This window comes from Apteryx rowi, unplaced genomic scaffold (genome assembly GCF_003343035.1).
Source record: "Apteryx rowi isolate R43461 unplaced genomic scaffold, aptRow1 scaffold_438, whole genome shotgun sequence".
Classification (NCBI taxonomy): Eukaryota; Metazoa; Chordata; class Aves; order Apterygiformes; family Apterygidae; genus Apteryx; species Apteryx rowi.
In genome coordinates this window covers 362,515-381,300 of record NW_020450692.1, presented here as the reverse complement: position 1 = coordinate 381,300, position 18,786 = coordinate 362,515, and the positions used below count along the sequence as shown (strand labels likewise).

Sequence of the window (18,786 nt, the reverse complement as noted above, 5' to 3'; positions counted from 1 at the left end):
CAAAAAGGCTGAAGTGGAACGAACATGGCATCCCTTCTGGAAAACAATGGCTTTATGATGAGTTCAAGATGAGAATGGATTACATTTTAAGGTTACAATAGCAATCTAAAAACCTCCCATCAGGACCTGTGGATCCAAATATTGGATTTTCTTACTATCTATCAATAATTATTTTGGTGGGAAACATACATAGTTAACAGGGCTTTCTGACTTTGGCTGCTAGTTCTACTGTGAAGTCAAAACAGCAATTGCAAAATCTGCAAAAACAGATTAAATCCAGGCCGACAGACATTGATAATACTTCTGAATTTTTGAGACCCTCTCCTGCAGGTAACAAATAATTATTTGCCACAGAGCTCCCTCCTCCAATGTCTTCAACAGGGATTTTCAGCCACCTGTCACTTGCGCATTCCTGCACYTTCCCACCTGCTCTGGTCCCCTCACCCTTCTACTCTAACTCTGCTGGGTAGCTGATCCTCTTCAACTCTGCCCATGCTGCTTGTTGCCATCCCACTGATGGCTGCGCATGCGCATTCCCATCCTCCTCCTCCCCTTCCTCTCATCTCTGTTACTTCCGAGCTCTTTCTCTCCACAAAGCCCAAGTCTCAGTCAGCCAGTTGGCACCACTAAATTAGCCGTGATACACAGTCCTTGCTAAAAGATGACACTACTCACAGGGCCAGTTTCTAAACTTGGAAATGTTACATCAGTTGAGAAATCAAAGAAACATATAGGGAGAGGGGAGGAAAAAAAAAAGTTTCTGTATAGAGCACCCATGATCAGATTGGTGGATCAGAGCACAGTAAATGATCTCTAGAGAGAGAAATCTTCCAAGTCATCACCACAGGATCTAAATATCTTCAAAGATGACTTACTTTTTTTTTAAATTATTATATATATATTTTTAAAAACCCAGAGCACTCTTAAGTGAAGACCCAAATTATTAATGTCCTGCTGGCTTCGAAGGCCTCAGTTACATCAAAGGTGCAATCCTGCAGTCAAAGGTTACGAATTCCTGTAATTGTAAGGTATTATACTGATTTTTTTTTATTTTTTAAAAAGATCAAAATGTGGTGTTTCTTGGGAAAGAAAAGTCTGTATTTTTCCCTAAAAACACAATATGATACAATCTTGGAAGTTTCTAGAAGTGGATGAACCTGGGAAAAAGCATTAGAACAGRACACTTAATTATAAGAAAAAAAATCAAACCACTGCAGACAGATATTCCAGAATGAGCTAAAGGTGCAYTCCACTGGTCCAAGGTCAAAAACAAAATACCTTAGGGCTGCAACTCTTCTGCAATGCTAAAGCTCAACAGATGGACTTCATAATATATGTTGATAAAGAATGATAGCAGTAAACTTTAACTGTCAAGTATATTTAAAGAAAAAAAATACATAAACCATTCTGACATACTTAAGAATCCAAGCTTCATTTGCAAAAGTGTAAGTCCATAATTCATGTACATGGCCTCTGAAATGAGTGGCAAAAATTCTATTAATGTCTTCAGAAAGAGTTTGACTAGACACGCTTCCCTCTCTCTTCCCAAAGAGATATCAAGTACATTTATCCCACCAACTTCAATATGGATGGATTTTGCTTTATGGGTAAATTGAAGCTGGTTTCTCCACTAGTTTGAGAGAGGAGAAAAAGAGAAAGCTCCTGTTTAATGGTAAGTAACAGAAGGATGATTTATCTTGCTATGTGTTCAAGTCAGGAATTATTAACAGAACTGCAAAACTTAATGTTTAAGCTATTCTGCTTCACTCCCCACAAAACATAAACATTCAGAATCATTTMTGATCTGAATCATTTATAACACAGATGAATTTTAGGCTTAAATAAATTTCAGCAGAAAAGTCCAAAAGATATTTCACTTACAACAAATGCATACATTTCATCCAGAGTAGTACTGTAACTTTTTTCCTCCTCCAATCACAGGCATGAAAAAAAMCCCTATCTTTCAGGCAGGATGGGTACAAAACATTTTATTGATCACTTTGGTTCTTTTCATAGCTAGATATTTCAGCTCTGTCTATTATGTCATCAAATATTTTACCCACCTAGTATAAGAGAGCACTGGAAGATTCAAAAAACTGCAACTGGGCAAAATGCCTGACAACTGGTGAAGGCCACACATGAGATCCTGTCACATACGTTGGTTCCTAGCCTTCTCCTCTGCTTTTCCCCAGAACTCCCTGGGAGGAATTGTCCTTATGCAATTGCCAGGAACAATTAGCAAGCTCCCTTTTTTCCCCTTTTTCCCCTGAAAGTTTGTCTCTTATCTTACACACACACACACACCCCCCTGTACTTCTGCTATCTCTAGTTTGATCACTGTTATACCTTCTCCATTGATCTGTGGCAATTCTCTCCATTCACTTACATACTGCCTGAGGAGAGGGATATACTGCTGGTTGGCTGGTGGCTCAGATGCTAATCTGCATCTTGTGGGAGTAAAGGAYGGAGATTTATGCCAGTGGTGCCTGAACCTACAGACCTGTACATATAAATAGTTCCTATTTCTTCTGCATTAGGAGACATCATAAGAACTAGCACATAAACAGTGCTCCATAAATATTACTCTGCTCTCACTGTTCTGTTTCTTTACACTGCATTATTCTTGTCTTGGGTAGTTTGGTTATAGTTACTGTGCTTTGGCATAATCTCTTTAAAAATATTTTTCGTATTTTTCTCTCATTTGCCTCTTATTCTCTCTGCAAAACTAGCCTAGATATTGCAGCCACAATGCTTTCCAGAATTCAGCAGAAATGCAGATTTTTTTTCTTAGATAGCAGAAATATACCAAACTTTGTTTTGTTAATTTGTATTGTTAAAAAATATCTACACTGCTCCAGTAGTTTCACAGCATAGAATTTAAAATAATGTTAACCTATCTTACCAGCAGAATCTATAGGCACAAAAACTCATGTCACTGACACAGTTTCTTTCAAGAGACTGTCGTCGTATTTTAGGAATGTACTTCTAGCTTCAGGATAACTGGCTCACCCTTCTATTTATAAGGAAACTTCACACTTCTATAAACCAATGTGTTAGCGTTCTATTTGCTCTGCAATCCAACTCACTAAAAAAAAAATTCACAAATAAACATGTGAATTTCTCTTTACATTAATGGAAAGAGAACTGCAAAGGCAAAGACTTAGCCATTTGGAAGTTTATCCTTTTATATCATTCCAAAACCTTCAGTTCAGCTCATAATTTTATATATTTTTATATTATCAGTCTACAATTAAGTAATTTAAAGTACATTAGATTACTATCTTAACTTGTGAACTGCATAACTTTAAAACTTATCTATAAATGAGAAATCTCTAGAGCTAGAATTATCAGATGTACCAAAAGTTTTCTTACTTGCCCTCCTCAAAAATACAATTATAAGACTTGTCACAAAAACACTTACAAAAAAGTAACTAAATTCAGTTTTGTGTGCACTTTATGTAAGTAAGTTTTCTTCCAGACTTCTCAATGACGCAGAGATTTTCAGATAATCCTAGCCACTTTAAAAACACAGAAGATTATACACTCATTCTACTGTATTTTTCTACAGTCTGATGGACTAAACAGTGGCCTAGAAAGGTTTATTTAGCATTAACCATTATAGTGTCATAGAACTGTTAGACTGAAGAATTAGAGATGCACAACTGAAAATTTCTCAAGCATTTTATTTTATAACCTAGTGTATAAAATGTCAACATACAAAAATTCAGAAATGAAACTAAAGCAAAATCTCTTTTAATACATTTTTTTTCCTCAGAAAGCTTTACCTAAAAGCTCAGAAGCAGTAAACATTCAGCCTATTAAAAAATGGGACTCATACTTGCAGTCTGCAGAATTATGAAGCAAATGGACCAGTTTTTGATATCTTGAAAACAGTTTAGTTGCTGTAGCCAGTGTTGTTTTTTTTTCCCCAAATCACTTTCAAGATTGCAGACAGTCTTGGTTAGTTATCTTCAGAGAAGCGAATATGTTTACTTGCCTGTTGAGTCTTTGCAAGTCTCATTCTTTCTGCTTTGGCAATCAGCTGTGAACAGAAAAAAAATATTAAAGAAAATATTAGAAGTTGTTTATTATTATTATTATTCATCTCACAACCATGACTTTATGTCACTGATTTACCAAAACTCATAAGAGAAAGCTAATCTTTGAACAGCTGAACAAATCTGTATATCTAACTAAAAAAATTTTTTTAAATTTATTTCAGTAGTACCTCAGAAACATTAAAAATAGTACCACATCTCTCCAATTTCTGTACAGTGCAACTTCTTTTATTCCATCCCTTTTGCCTCCCAAAATGGTTGAACAGAACAAAATTAGAAGTTCAAAAATCCCCAAGCACAGTCTCATAYACCAATTTCAAAAAAACCCATCCTTTTATTGGATTCAGGCTCTTACCAACGTAATAAAAACAAGGTCAGCCCACAAAAAAAAAAAAGCTCTTCAGGAAGGTTGTGTCATTTTCTAAAATCAGAGGAGAAAATAAACACTGAAATCCAGACAGGGGCCATCCTTCAAGCTGGGAAAACAAAGCAGCAAGTATCACAATCCTGCTGAGAACTGATCTCAAGAAATAACAGTACGAGTCAGAGGAATATGGGTGCTAGGAATTTATAACTCRCATCTCTGTCATATAAAAGACTTACTTGTTTTCAGTGGCATTTTAGGGATATTGCCTAAATTACTAGGGGCCTGAGACCACATATTTTTAGAAAAATTTGAAGCCGTAGGTGCCGAACTGTGGTGTTACTGAAACYGCTTGTCTCAGTTCCTCAGTGTGGTAATATTACAGGTGCTTGCAATGTGCTTCTTCAACTGGAAAGCCTTTCACTTGTGGCAGTATATTCCTCCTTCTCCTTTCTGCTAAAACAGCTTTTCTCACTTGCTTTGTAGAAGATGACCGGCTAAGACATCTTTCATACAGCGCTACCCTGACAAGTGGTGATCCACATCAGTTCAGAGGACTGTCCTAACATACTTTTTCCCTAGGATGGGAGACTCTTCCCCACCACCACAGCTTCCTACTGTAGGCCGGGAATCCAAATCTAAATAACTAAATCCAGACTTTACTGCTCTAGAGATACCGGACCATCTGGGATCTTCTAATATATTTTTACCTTAAAGAAATGATCTCTGTAGCAACTCCCTCACATCCCCCTCATCTGCAGGTCAAATAGCTGTCTTGCTTCCTTGCAAAGACTGAAAATACAATGGGACTGGAAAGAAAAACCTTTGTTTTCAAAACACCATCGTAACTTGGATAGTGCATCCCACCAGCCTGTCTTTAATTTGTTTCATTTATTCAATTCAGAGGACACACRTGAATCACCAGTGCTGCTAAAGAAAATACATGCCATTTCTTGGCAAATGTCAGCTGCTCCCAGTTCAAAGGGATGAGAAAAGCTCTTCTCAAATATGACTAACCTGCTAGTTTTCAGCTTCTGGTCTCTGTGTCTTCAGGCTGAAAATAAAAAACACTGAACCTGACTTTAAAAACATGCTTGTTTTTAAAGCATCCATACTAGAGCATCCACTGATTTAACCTTACTAGTGCAGGCAAATCCTATAAATATCAAGAAGCAAAGGTGGAAGCTTTGTTACTCTGATGCCCCATTAAAATTCCTTAACAATAACAGATCATGATTAACTACTACATGGCAAAGAGATGAAAAATAAATTGAAACAAAATGTAAAGAACAAGCAGCTAAAAGACTTTCTAGCATGGATAAACAGTGAGAAAGATGAGACTCTTGTGAACCTAGACACATCTATAACGCACCATCATAAATGCACATTAACTTATCTGATGTAGACTGCTAAAACATATTAGCTAGTGCTGAGAGAAAGGGGGCTTTGCTCAGTAGGCAGTTCAAAGATTTTGTAAAATTTGAAAAAAAAAAAATCACATAAATCTAATTATTTACCACTTATCCGTATGACTGTGCTTGTAATTATGTTCTATAGACACTGCATCTTGTACACAGCATGAAAGTGCATGGTGCGCTGCTGCACTGATTACCGTCATCAGGAATTACACTCTGCACTAATGTTACGTGATTCCATTGTTTGCTGCAAAATTACTACAGCACTACAGTTACACTGGCACATTTTTTTTTCCTGTGATGGCTAGGACTCAAGTAGATGGCAATCCTTCATGTAATCCTCAACAGCACTAGAACTCAAGTTCTGGTAAATAGCTTTTTCCCCTCAACCATTCTCCAGTAAGTAAAACTGATCTAAAAACGTAACCAAAAGTTACTTTCACTCTCTGGTGTCTGAAGAATGGATTAAGAGAGTCAAGTTTTAAAAGGAAAAGAGGAGTATAGTGGCTCATTCATTTAATGTATCACATAGAGAAGCACAAATGCTGAAACAAAAGCCCTATAATGTGAACTACCCAATTCATCTAAGTGGGTGTTTCTACTTCAGCACCTCTGCTAGAGAATATGCAATATGCCTCAAGCATTCCCATTTTCAGCTCATCAATCCAGCATCAGCACCTATTTCTTAGCACACCACTTAYTGTCACCAAGCAGCTACATAACCCCTCCCTGGATAACAACTCCAGGGGAATGACAGGGAAAGGGTCTTACATGTGCTCTGGAGTGGTACCTCTCTTCCTCCTTTCCCCCTAATATAATCAGGAAAGAACAATGTGAGCTGCTCCCGGGCATTCCCACTGTCCCTCTTTCCCATTTTTTCTGCCAGTTATTCCTCCCTTCAAACACCCGATTCTCACTTCCTCCCCAAATGCCGTTCACTATCATCACTCCCACTCTCTCAGAACTCTGCCTTTCTCTCCGTGTAAAGGGGTGTACAGGGTGCAAACAACCTACAGCAGCACATCCTCTAGAAGACAAGCACCTGAGCTGAAAACTTTCAAGCCCTCAAGCCTGCTTTGTGAATAGACAACTTTAAGCAATCTACAGGTTTTAAAAGAGCTTAAGGCTGCAGTTTGATTAATGCTTTAGGCCTGCATAAACTAGCACTGCCCTAAAGGAAGCCATCCTGGCAAAAAGACTTTTAATCTATATCACTTTCTCAACTTGTTTGATCATGCAGTTGCACAAAGGGATATAGAGGACATGGATTTGGAAAGATGTAGAGAGCACAGAGGTGGTGAGGAACAACCAGGCCTGGGGGAAAGACTATATATATATATATGAAAACTCGTTATTACTCGTTATTACTATATTTACATGGACATCACTGCAGCAACATGGTTTATATGAACGTAACTTAAAACCTAGATTTCCACACTCATTGAAATGAAGTATCTTTATAAGATTCTGTCTTTAATATACCAGAAAAAAGTTAATAGATAAGTGCTTTTCTTCAAAGAGAGGTCTTGTACCTCACATAATGAATTGATTTAAAAACCCTTAACCAAAGATATTTATAGTGAAAGATATACTAACAGCATTTCAATTGTGCACATTTAATTATGAATTATATTACAACTTTTCCTTGCTTTTATTGTGACCTTCAAAGAAGTCAACTTGTCAGTAGTTTGGAAATATTTTCAACATAAAGGATTAACATTAATATTAATGAGCAGAGTAAAGAAATACTGTGCTCTTCTTAATAGCTTTTTCTTAATAGCTAAATTCTAAATAATTCTTTTGATTTGGAATCCAGACTGTCCAAAAGTAGCAAAAGGGTTAAGAATTCTTGACTACAACTAAGCATTCTTCTCCTGATGTTTTGCTTAACAGTGTTAGCATTTAAATAGTATTCACAAAGCTTTGAAGTTAACACCTCCCAGTGTTGCAAGGTGATGGGTAAGGGGGAGGAGTAGGAGTCTGCATCCTTGCTGCTGCTTTTGTTAGGCAGAACTGAGACAGTTTATATTTGCAAACCTAGATGAGGTACATTACTGACCACTTTACACCAATTTGGTCAACAAATACCAATCTGTCTTCAAAAGATGAAGACCTAGAAACTTGAGAGCAGGGCATCTACAGTCCTAAATGAAGACAAAGGTGCCACTGGCAAAATACCTTTTGTTTGAAATAACTAAAGAGAATTTTTTAAAATTACAAAAATGGTAACAATCAGTAAGAGGCTATATGGATTTCACATTCATAGAGCTTTAGAGTCTCCTGCTTTTACTAAAGAATAATGGCTAAAAGCCAATACAAATTTTTATGCTTATAGAAAAGTAAATCAGTCATTTTGGGAAATTCTTTAGGTACACATTTGTTTAGAAGGACTAGATTCATTTGTCTATGGGATCTTCGAAAGAAAATTTAGATAAACAGGATAATACATACAAAAGTATGCCTTGTATAAGACAAGGTTTAGACCTGCATAACTGTTTCTTTAGATAAATGTAGTATTTCAATTATGTACAGAAAAACTAGGAAACTTTTTGTTGTTATTTGTGTACATTATTGGAGCATCTAGGAATCTTAACAGTGTTACAAGTCTCCAAAGTCATTATAAATTTATTAAGGCCAGGTGATTTCCAGATTTTGCAAGTGACATTACAAAGATTTAGGTTAAAGCCAACTCAGAAACCTCAGAATCTGATGTGTGTAAAGTAAACCTAACAACAAAATGTTTGTGAAATACTCTTCAGCCCCTCTCCACCAGGTAAAGTGTCAGACTAACTTAATTAAGAACCTAAAAGACACCAGGATTCATCATGCCTTCTGCAAAGTCACTAGAATGTAATCTATCTGGATTAAACATGGAGCCAAATGTCAACGTTTCAGAAAATGCAGATGTACACAGAAACACAGTCATATTTTCAATCATGGATGTACAGGAAAAAAAACTGACTTGCAACTTACCTTCTCAGTACCCCGCTTCTTTTCTCGAGGCTGATTAAGTTTAGCTTGTCTGTCCACCAGAATCTTCTGCCAGTACCGTTGTTCATGATCACCTTGATACACAAGTTAACAGGACAGTACATGAATAAAACAATCCAATATAAGCAGATGCAGTATTTCATCTCTGATGATTAGGAATCTATTTTAACTCAGGAACATACACAAAAATATTTGTTAGGGAAGCCTGAAATTTCAGTTCTAGTAAGAAAAGGATTTCTTTGTCAAAATACATGAACTTCTTTTTATTAGGACAGCAAAACAACTCCATTCTTCCAACAATCTTCTCTGCTCATCTCAATAAAGTTAGTTTCAAATCAGATCACTGAGCACAAATGTACATTACAGTCAAGTCTTTCCTATTAGTCTTAAATTTTATAGTCATACAGCACTGCAACATCTGGCCAACACACACAGGGGTGAACAAAAATGAAATCCTCTGTCTGAAGAAACTTAAAGCTGACAGTAAGATTTTCATTCTATGCAAACTGGGCAGGACCTGAGTCAAGTCATGGGTAGGACCTGAATCATGTCACTAACAACCTTAGGACCATATTGTCAGCAGGACTAAGTATCCCTAAGCAACTAGTTTTACAAGTTTAACAAAAAGATATGAGGAAGTACGAAACAGCACTGTATATACAGAAGCAGTAGAAGGAGCTCAGTTTTAGTTAAGACAAATTTCATCACAGCACTCAGAGGCCATTTGCTTCACTAATATACTCAACCTTTAACTAATTTTAAACAATTGAGCAGACTCTAAAAAAATATTGTGTTTTTGTTTCATCAAAACCACTGTTAGAAGTAAACTCTGGGGACTTTGTGGGCAGCATAGCAATAATTGATCGTGAGGGGGATATGTGTAGAATTAATTTTGCAGTTTTCTTCAATGGCTGTTTTGCAATAAGTAGTTTCTCATTGTTTTCTCTGGCTTGTACCATAACTATCACAATAGTGAATTTTGTAATGTAATGGGGTATGATCTCATGGGAAGTCTTTAGTTGTGAGCAAGTTTCCAAGTGATCTTTGTGCCTGGAAGAGTTATAGAATTAATAATTTTGAGAACAATTTTAAATACATTTTAACTACATGATTTATAAGTTCAATCACACTAATGTCTAAACATTACTGAGTATGGCTACTATTTTGTCAGATGAAAAGCCAAAGAAGTTTAGTCAAAGTCAAGTTCTATAAAGTAAAATATTGCTGGGAAAGCTTCTCTCTCTTCAGTGGGGAGCATTAAAGACTTTCCCTATTGTTACTCTCTGTGTTCACCTTATCCTACCAAGACAAGCTGAAATCCTTATTGTGACTTCTACATTCCTCAGAAGCCTTTCTATTCTCATTTCAATGAGGTGATTGGGGGGAGGGGGGGAATCTTACAACCATGAATGGAAGAATACTACAATCTAGTACTTATCTACTCCCAATCTACTACTATACTCTTTTACATAAGGATGCAAAAATACAGACAAATACACAGAGTGTACAGCTGTAAAGAGCCATATTTCTTCAAGTTGTTTCTGGATCTCTGGAACACAGAACACTCTGGAGACAATTTTTTTATCTCAAAATTAGCTACAATCAGTGAGTCCCAAACTTTAATTAACTTTGCTTGGTTTTATCATGAAGGTGAATGCTTCCATTACAGCTCTTCTTTCTGCAGTCCTTAATTGTGATTTATGTGGGTTGACATCAACATATGCATGGAACAAAATATTCTATCTGGGCCCTGTGTGAGGATCTACTGCGGGTTTGTGGTAAAATATTTAAATGCATATATGAGAGAATCATTTGCACTGTTTTATAATCTGTTTTCTGCTCTTTTAGTTTTTTTGTGTGTCCAGTCTACATTTAAAAATTTTACAGATACAGTAACTAAGTTTGTTGAGAGACTCCTCTTCTTCTACCCCTCCCCTCCATAAAGGGCTTCTTTATACATGGAAAACTATTCCAATCTAAGGCAAGATATGAATTTAGAACAGCAGAGCAATTCCAGGAAGAAAAACCAAAGCCCCACACATGAGGCTAAAGCTCCAGGTATATCAGTGTAGATGGGGGAAAAAAAAAAAGGGGGGGGGGACGACATTACACAGGAATAAGCTATTCAGCACCCTGAAAGAAGATAAACTGGAACATAAGCGCTAATACCACTATAGGCATATCCATGCTGTGAGATTCTTGTCCTGTTATGTCACATATCACAAATTAGTATTCACAAGAAAAAACTTCATTTCCAATTCTTTAGAATCATCAGAACATTATACTGAAAGTTGAAATGTGAATTAAGTACTGCAATCCGTTGGCAGTAAAAGTAATGTAACTATTACAATAAATGAAAAACAATCTTAAAAGAACAGAATTAAGTTCACAAAGGCAAATAAAGTCATTATTTTGGTTTGAACAGTGGTTTAAAAATATTTAGCGTTTTAACAATTTCATTACAGTTGAAAATAGAGAAAACTGATAGGAATAAAGTTATAAAAGCAGTCATATACATAAACTACAAAAATATCTGAATACGTTCCATAAAGCTAACATGCAATAACCATCCTTCTCATAGTACTTAGAAGTCTTCTCTTGACCTATCATTAAAAAAAAAAAMCAGCAACAACTTACCAGTGAGGACTTCAAATTTCCAGTTGTTTTTAATCTGTATTTCTTTGTATGATTTCATAACAGTCTGCGCATCTTCAGGAGTATTAAAACGGACATGACATTCTGTATCTCCCTCCAGCATGTCAACATAAGCAACAGCAGCCATCATTGTCAAAGCATCCTACCAAAGCATGTGAAAGAACACAGCCCATAAACCAGACTTGAAAAAAATGAATACAAGTTTGCAGAGGATCACTGGTATTTTCAAAAAGGTCATTAAGTGGAAGGAAGCAACAGTGAACTTTTTCATTTAATGAACAAATCTCTTGTCAAGTAGTTTTGCATTCATGTATTGTTTTTCATAAAAATATTACTGAATTCTGAGTTATGAGCCCTAACCTTCAGTACATCTCATTAATCTCTCATCTTGTCCTCCAAGAGGAATTTAGAGCAGCTAATTCTTGCAGATATTCTTTGCAGAAGAATAATTTTACTAACAGGCCATAAGTAATTTTCCCTTGAATTCAATGTTGTATCTGCACAGACTCCCCTCCCCCCCCYTTTTTTTTTATATAGAACACTGATATGTCAGTCCAATAAAAATATATTTCATTTAATTCTTAGAAGAACATATATAAACATAGGAGCACGAAATATAAACAGAAGCTCAACCACAACAGATGAATTGAGAAATCAGTACAGTAAACCAGCCCTTCATTTCTTTATGAAATGACCTCTGCCTAAAAATTTTCACCAACAGCTGAAGAGTCGTCACACATGCTCTTTCAGATGAAGCACTTCACTTGTAATTCCTGCTGTTAGGGAAATTAACTAAGATCACACATTCCTAGTCAATTTTGTTCACAGCAGGCAGCTCAAGATGCTTCTATTCAAGAATTACACACTGCTTTTAACCCTCCACTACCCAAGCACAACCTTAAAAACACAGGGTGGGGAGGAGGAGTAAGTGCCAAGACTGCCAAGATCATTTGAGAGCCTCCCCCCCTCAAAAAAAAAAAAACAACCCAAAACACAAAAACCTACTTTCAACTCTCAATTCTAGTATCCCATGTATGACTTGCACAGAAAGGACCCAAACCATTTCTTGGTATTGACAAATATGATTATCTCTGAGAAACACCATATTTAATAGCAGAATATGGAAATATTGAAGTACAAATTTTAAACGTCAAAATATTAAAACTATTTTGCAAATATCATTCCAGTGTGTGCTAAGTAATTTGGGTTTGCCGCACATAACCAGAAAGAGAGATCACTTCTGTAATTTTATTAAGGAGCCACTACATGCATTGCTTTGTGGTAGCGTTGCTGTAGCTATGACAGTCCAGGAACACAGGCAAAGCAATGTTTAGGGGAAGAGTCATACCTTTCATGGGACCATCTAGTGTGGTTGGAAAATAAATAAATAAATAAATAAAATAAATCCAATAGGCATTGAGCACAGTTTGCAGCTTTCAGACCTGAAAAAGAGCCAGTGCATCCTAAAGTTTGTCACTTCCTCCAGCTACAGTTGTATTCTGCAATTATATTTGCTCTTGAAAGCTTGCCTTTTTTTTTGGTTAACATTTCTGTGAAATATTTTGCCTGTCCTGCTTATCCCTGCAACCAAAGATGTAATAGCAAAGGCCACACTAGTCTTATGCTGCCTCCCTTTACTTTCACAAAGTATTAACTTTCCCTGAAACGCTTCCCTACAACTAAACCTAAAGAATAACAATTTATGTCTGTGAAAACATCAGACTAAGTTTGTTTTCAGCTATTGTGGGAAGAGTAAACTTTCCCCCTGAATACAATATATTGTTTTGTAACACAAACCTAACACAATAAAATGTATAGTGTAGCCACACTGAGTTGGCCCTCAGATATTACAGTGACAACTAATATGAGGGCCACACATTCTCCCAGTGTCTCTAGTGCTCAGACAACTGCCTGCAAATACCTAAATAGATAAGGCTGATTAAGTTGAAACCATATCAACAGTTTGTTTTCAGTGAGAGATATGTGCCTCTCATCTTGCTTAGATTTACGCACATGGTAAACTTCACACACTTGAGAGCAGCCACAGTGACTTCAAATGGACTACTCAGAGTTGTAAACATAAGTAGTTTGATAAGTCATCTGAGAACTTGAGTTTAAATTATTCTCTCAATGTCTTAAACAGTCTACTAAGTATTTATTGCAATCTGAGTTAAAGCTGTTCAAATTATTTCCAATCGTTATGCTTCCAAAAACAATTTCAGGAAAAATTGACCCTTGTCACATTCATGGACCAGAAAAAAAATTCTGTTATTTCCTTTGGAAAACTGTTTCAATATTTCCATTTTGAAAGGACACAGTTTAAAAAAGTTACTGTCTTTACAGGAAAATATTCTATTTAATGTATAGAACTTTCATATATGACATGAAAGAAAATTCAGATTCTCCTAAACACTTTTGTCCTTAGTTTTTATTGAGAAAATGGAACATTTGCCATAGGAAAAAGAATATCAATGAATGAATCACTGCACAAGTTCTAATGTCATCATTCTCAATGAAGTTTTTGTGATGGCGAATTTCTTGCTGAAAAAGATGGTTACTTTCCCATGCAAAGAGCATTTTCTTGCCCCCACATTCCTGTTAATGGTTGAAATCCCAGTTTACTATTAAAAATTCCTTGATAGTAAAGAACTATGGCACATTAATGAATAAGGAATGCTGCACCCACTTTGACTTAAACTCTTCAAAATGTAAGAACGCTATCAACAGTGATTTACTTTTAACAATATAAAATTAGCCACGTTTTTCACACTGAAAATGCAAGGACAGAGCAACAAGGGCTGGAGCTGAAGGTGAGAACTGCTCACCCTTTAGGGCATTATTTTTGTCATTATTTTCATTGTAAACTTGACATTGCTTGAAGTACTTTCTAACAGCTACTTTTTCCTTTGAAACATTACCTGATTCTGCCTTTGTAAAATCTTCTATTAACAGGTACTATGGAAGCATCTGTACACAGCTACTGGCCAGACAAAAATTTGGTAATTGTTTACATGGTATTCCATATTCAAACGTTTTGGGGGCACTGTAAGTGGAAAGGCTAACAGCTACCCTGAGGTTACAAAGACATTACCTTGATCTGCTTCCTGCCCGGCAGGGGCTCAGTGCTAATGATCTTCACAATTACTCCACTCACAAACTGGGGCCCCATTGTGTTAGCCTTGGCAGGAGGGGCACAGTCTTCACTGGTGGCTGGTTAATTTGAAGAGCAGGGAAAAAAACATAATGAAATTGTACCTGTAACGGTTTGGCAAAGCAAAAGATACTACAAAAACACACAAGCAGTGCGATGTACACACAGAACAAAACAAAGAGCATCAAATATTGGTAACGTAGATGCTTTTTCTTTTTTTTTCTTTAATCTTGGATCCAATCTGTTCACACACATCTACTGGCAGCAGAAACAAATACTTACTACAGTCAAGTCACCATGACTAAGAAAACAAACCAAAAAAACCAAAATACTTCCCACGAAGAGAGTCTTACAGAAGTTCTTTTACAACTTAGAGGGCCTCCCAACAAAAATATTTTACATTCAATTGACTACAGTAATAGTTGAACCCTGAATTATAGTTATAAAATAAGCAGACAGGCATTGAGCTGGGCGTATTGAAGTTACAGAGAAAAGTACAGAGGATCCAAAGTAAAGAGCAAGCAGTCCTATTGCTTAAAAAACGCATCAATTTAACCAAGACAACACAATCATAAAGCTACTTCTAACCAGAAACCTAAAAAAATTGATTACAAGCCATTTTATAAACTCCTTACAGCAACAGCTTTGTAAACTTCTGTGGAAGAACAGTTAAGTCAAAGTAAATCAGGCCCAGGTTACATCATCAAGAAGCAGATTCTTGATTTATTTCCGAGGGTGTTTATGATCAAAATTACCTAAAATGATCTTTAGGTTTAAAAAGTGCTACTGGAGTATTCTTAAATCACTGGTTTATTCTTTACTCCAAATTCTTTAATCCCAGACCTGAATGAGGGGTGCTTGTTTTTCATAATATTTGGCATTCAGAGAAAGCACCAGTGTTACAGAACCTAAAACTGTACTCCAATTCTTCTGGACAACCAAGGTCTTAAAGCACCGTAACTATGTTTGTGTACTAGAATCACCATAAAAACAAAACAGGAAACACCACAACCAGCATTACATTTGCCATTTTTAGTCTGAGGCTTTTTCTGTGCACAAGTGTCTGTTTCCATTTCTCCCGTAGGCTCAGGTTTGATTTGAGACATTGTTTTCTTTAAGGAGGCCATACTGGCTTTCTGAAGGGCCAAATATTCTTGCTTCAAATCCATCCACTCACTCCTACAGATAACAACAAAGGAAGAGAATGTCAGCAGCAAACAAAAACAAAGTTCAGAAACTCAGAAACCTAAGACAAAACACCTTACAAATAGCTTAAGCTGAACTTGGGGAGTACTTTGGAGACCCTTCTTACTATTAGGAATCTCCTTGCTTTCAGCTTATCTTGAACCTTAAGTCTATCTCCCTTTGGTATTATTTTACTTTATCTTTTAATATTCCAAGTAAGTTCTAACAAGATCAACCTATCATTCAAATAGAGTAACTCCCAAATTTGTTACACATCTTCAAAAAACACTTAGAATGGTTTGGTAAACTAGAAGGATTCAGTGTTTTCCACTGGAACTACACAAAGCAYGCGCACAACATTCAGAGTTGATTCACAGTGAACTCTGAATTTGCTGACTTAGTTCAGTGAAGCCTCTCCTGTGTGTTACTATATTAAGAATCAGTCATTTCTTTTCTGGAAAAATCATTGATTGAAAATCAACAACTGGTTAAACTCACCAAAAACCTACTGAGATAAGAACATTCCTTACTATTCAAATGCACTTAGGTTAAAAAATAACACCACATGGAAGCAATTTATATATTTACATACATTTAACATGGAGATGTTTCTGCAAACAGCTAGAGCTTTGCTCCACAGAAACACAATGCCTACAGTGCCACTGTGAGAACGACTCATTGTTACCCTAATCTGCGCTATCAAACAAGCTGATAGAGGATTTTTAAAGAGGAGGATATCTTGTGGTAATGGTTTTAGCTGTTAACATTGACAACTTATACTTCAAAAAAGCATCCAGACTCACCCAGGATCATACATTCTCAACAGAGCAAAGACATTAAAATAACAAAAGACCCACGTAATGATTCTTTGAGATAAAGAGGCAACACCATTCCATAGGAAGGTATGGTATAAATACAAGCTCAAGGAGGTACTCCTTGTTAACTTGACTGAAAGGAAGAGAAGGAAGAGAAGACCATGAGGAATGAGCCAGGCAAGTATTTACAATGCTCTTTTCAACCTTTTTTTTTTTTCCCCTGTGTTATATGCTAAGGTTAACTAAAATTTGAACTTTTTTTTTTCCTCCTGTATTTGATGCAGTAGTCTCAGTATCCTGGTGGAAGAGGACACAAGTCGTTACTAACTACTGGTTTCTGTGGACCCCTTTTACTTTAACATGGAGGTGCTTTCTGTGACTTAAAAAAAGTAAGTGCTTCCATGTTTTAGTAGAGGTGAATCCTGTTCTCAATCCTGAAATACCATCCACGCTGAAAAACAACTTTTCCTCTACACTACTGCCAGAAGATTTGTTGACTAGAACTAAGAGGCCTCCTTTAGGAAATTTTCAGTAAGCAAATAAAAGCATGCTTTGGCTAAACAGAATTACAAGCATAAAGTGTTGAATGTTCAAAATATTTTAAGCAATTCTAAGCAGTATTTTCAACTGTTAACGCGGAACAATTTTAAAGGACCCCCTTTGCTTTAACATGGAGGTACCTGCTGCCTAAAAAAGTAAGTGCTTCCATGTTTCAGTGGTGGTGGATCCTAGTCTCGATTGTGTTTCTAGAAATTAACTACAGCTCAAAGCCTCAGTGTTTGCATGTTTTATTACTGTATTATCAAAAAACTCTGTATCTTCCTTTAAAACCCAGTATTTTTTATAGTTACAATTTCAGAGCAGGTGGGGAAAAGTGTGTAGTCTCTGCTTACAAGGATCCCCACAACTTAAATGTGGATGTACTTGTTTTGTTCCTGAAAAGTAAGTGCTTCCATGTTTTAGTGATGGTGAATCCTATATTCTCAACATTGAAAACACTTTTCTCTTCCTAGGAAACTTAACTGGATGTAGGAACTAAAGAGAACAAAAAGGAMTGACAGAATTAGGAACACTACCAATAAAAATCCCCTTACTGTACAACAGTGAAACTCTTCCTGGGTAAAGTCATATGAATTTCTGTGTGCAAGGGGATAGTAAGACTTTCTTTTCTACCCTATATAAGTAATTGTACATAGTATCCCTGTTAAATATGAAGCACAAGATAAAATAAAATCTCATCACAGTACAAGATGGTCTCATTACAGAAAGATGGTCTCATTACAGCAAAGGACCCCCTCTACTTTAACATGGAGGTACTTGCTGGATGCTTGAAAAAGTAAGTGCTTCCATGTTTTAGTTGTGGTGAATCCTAAAAGATCAACAGTTACAGAAGTTCACTGAGAATTTCTGGAATGGCACAGCTTAAATGTCTACTTTTTCCTCCCCCASGAGGAACAATTACAGGGTGATTCGTGGAGTAACTGCATTATACAGGTAGAACTGAATATTGCATTCATTACAGGGTACAGTCATACAGGGTGCAATAATCTAAAACATAAGAAAAACACATTCAAAGTATGTAAAACAAATCCAGAAGGTCTGACAAATATTTATAAGCTTTAAAAACATGCCTCAATCTAACGATCTTTTGCAAAGTTCCTTAGGACTGTTATTTGTACTTCTTTAACTACAGGCTAATACTGTTGCTAATATGCAACTCTGTTGTATAAAAATTGGAATTGCACTTTAGCAATGGTGATGGACTGTAAGACATAACAAAGACAAATATTAAAAATTATGAGACATTGAAAAGGTATTCTGAATTACTGAAATAAAATTCCAATGGTTGGAAACAATGGGAAATCATTGTTCATAATGTAAGCTTGTTAAGCAGTCAAATTCAATAAAGTATGCAAAACTTGTGACTATTGAAAATGCTTCCTGTAACTAACTATACACTAAAATTTAGAAATACATACTCCAGGAAAAATTAGTCTCAGCATTGCTTTAAGTTTTTCATGAAGCCAATTTAATAATAAAGTACACCTATGAAATTGCCTATATAAAGATGACTTTGACTATCAATACATATTGAAATTATTACTCTGTTAAACACTAAAAAATAAATTTGAAAACAAATTTGAAATTCTTA

At 36.1% G+C, this 18,786-nt stretch overlaps 1 protein-coding gene across 7 annotated transcripts in view; it reads right to left on the bottom strand.

Annotated features, from left to right (window-relative positions):
* Window positions 1-3,663: 3,663 nt before the first annotated feature.
* The window catches only part of LARP7 (La ribonucleoprotein domain family member 7), a 29,968-nt gene continuing 14,845 nt past the window's right edge, over window positions 3,664-18,786 (bottom strand). For 4 of the 7 annotated variants that reach the window (XM_026076729.1, XM_026076728.1, XM_026076730.1 and 1 more), the window contains exons 9-14: window positions 15,656-15,813; window positions 14,575-14,693; window positions 11,466-11,625; window positions 8,811-8,902; window positions 4,414-4,534; window positions 3,950-4,042 (exon numbers count right to left, since the gene is read on the bottom strand). In XM_026076729.1, the coding sequence (XP_025932514.1) occupies window positions 4,433-4,534; window positions 8,811-8,902; window positions 11,466-11,625; window positions 14,575-14,693; window positions 15,656-15,813 (631 nt within the window). In that variant the 3' untranslated portion in view covers window positions 3,950-4,042; window positions 4,414-4,432. Of the gene's footprint in view, window positions 4,043-4,413; window positions 4,535-5,439; window positions 5,493-8,810; window positions 8,903-11,465; window positions 11,626-14,574; window positions 14,694-15,655; window positions 15,814-18,786 lie in introns of those variants that run through there. The other 3 variants (XM_026076733.1, XM_026076734.1, XM_026076732.1) reach the window with 3 other exon arrangements.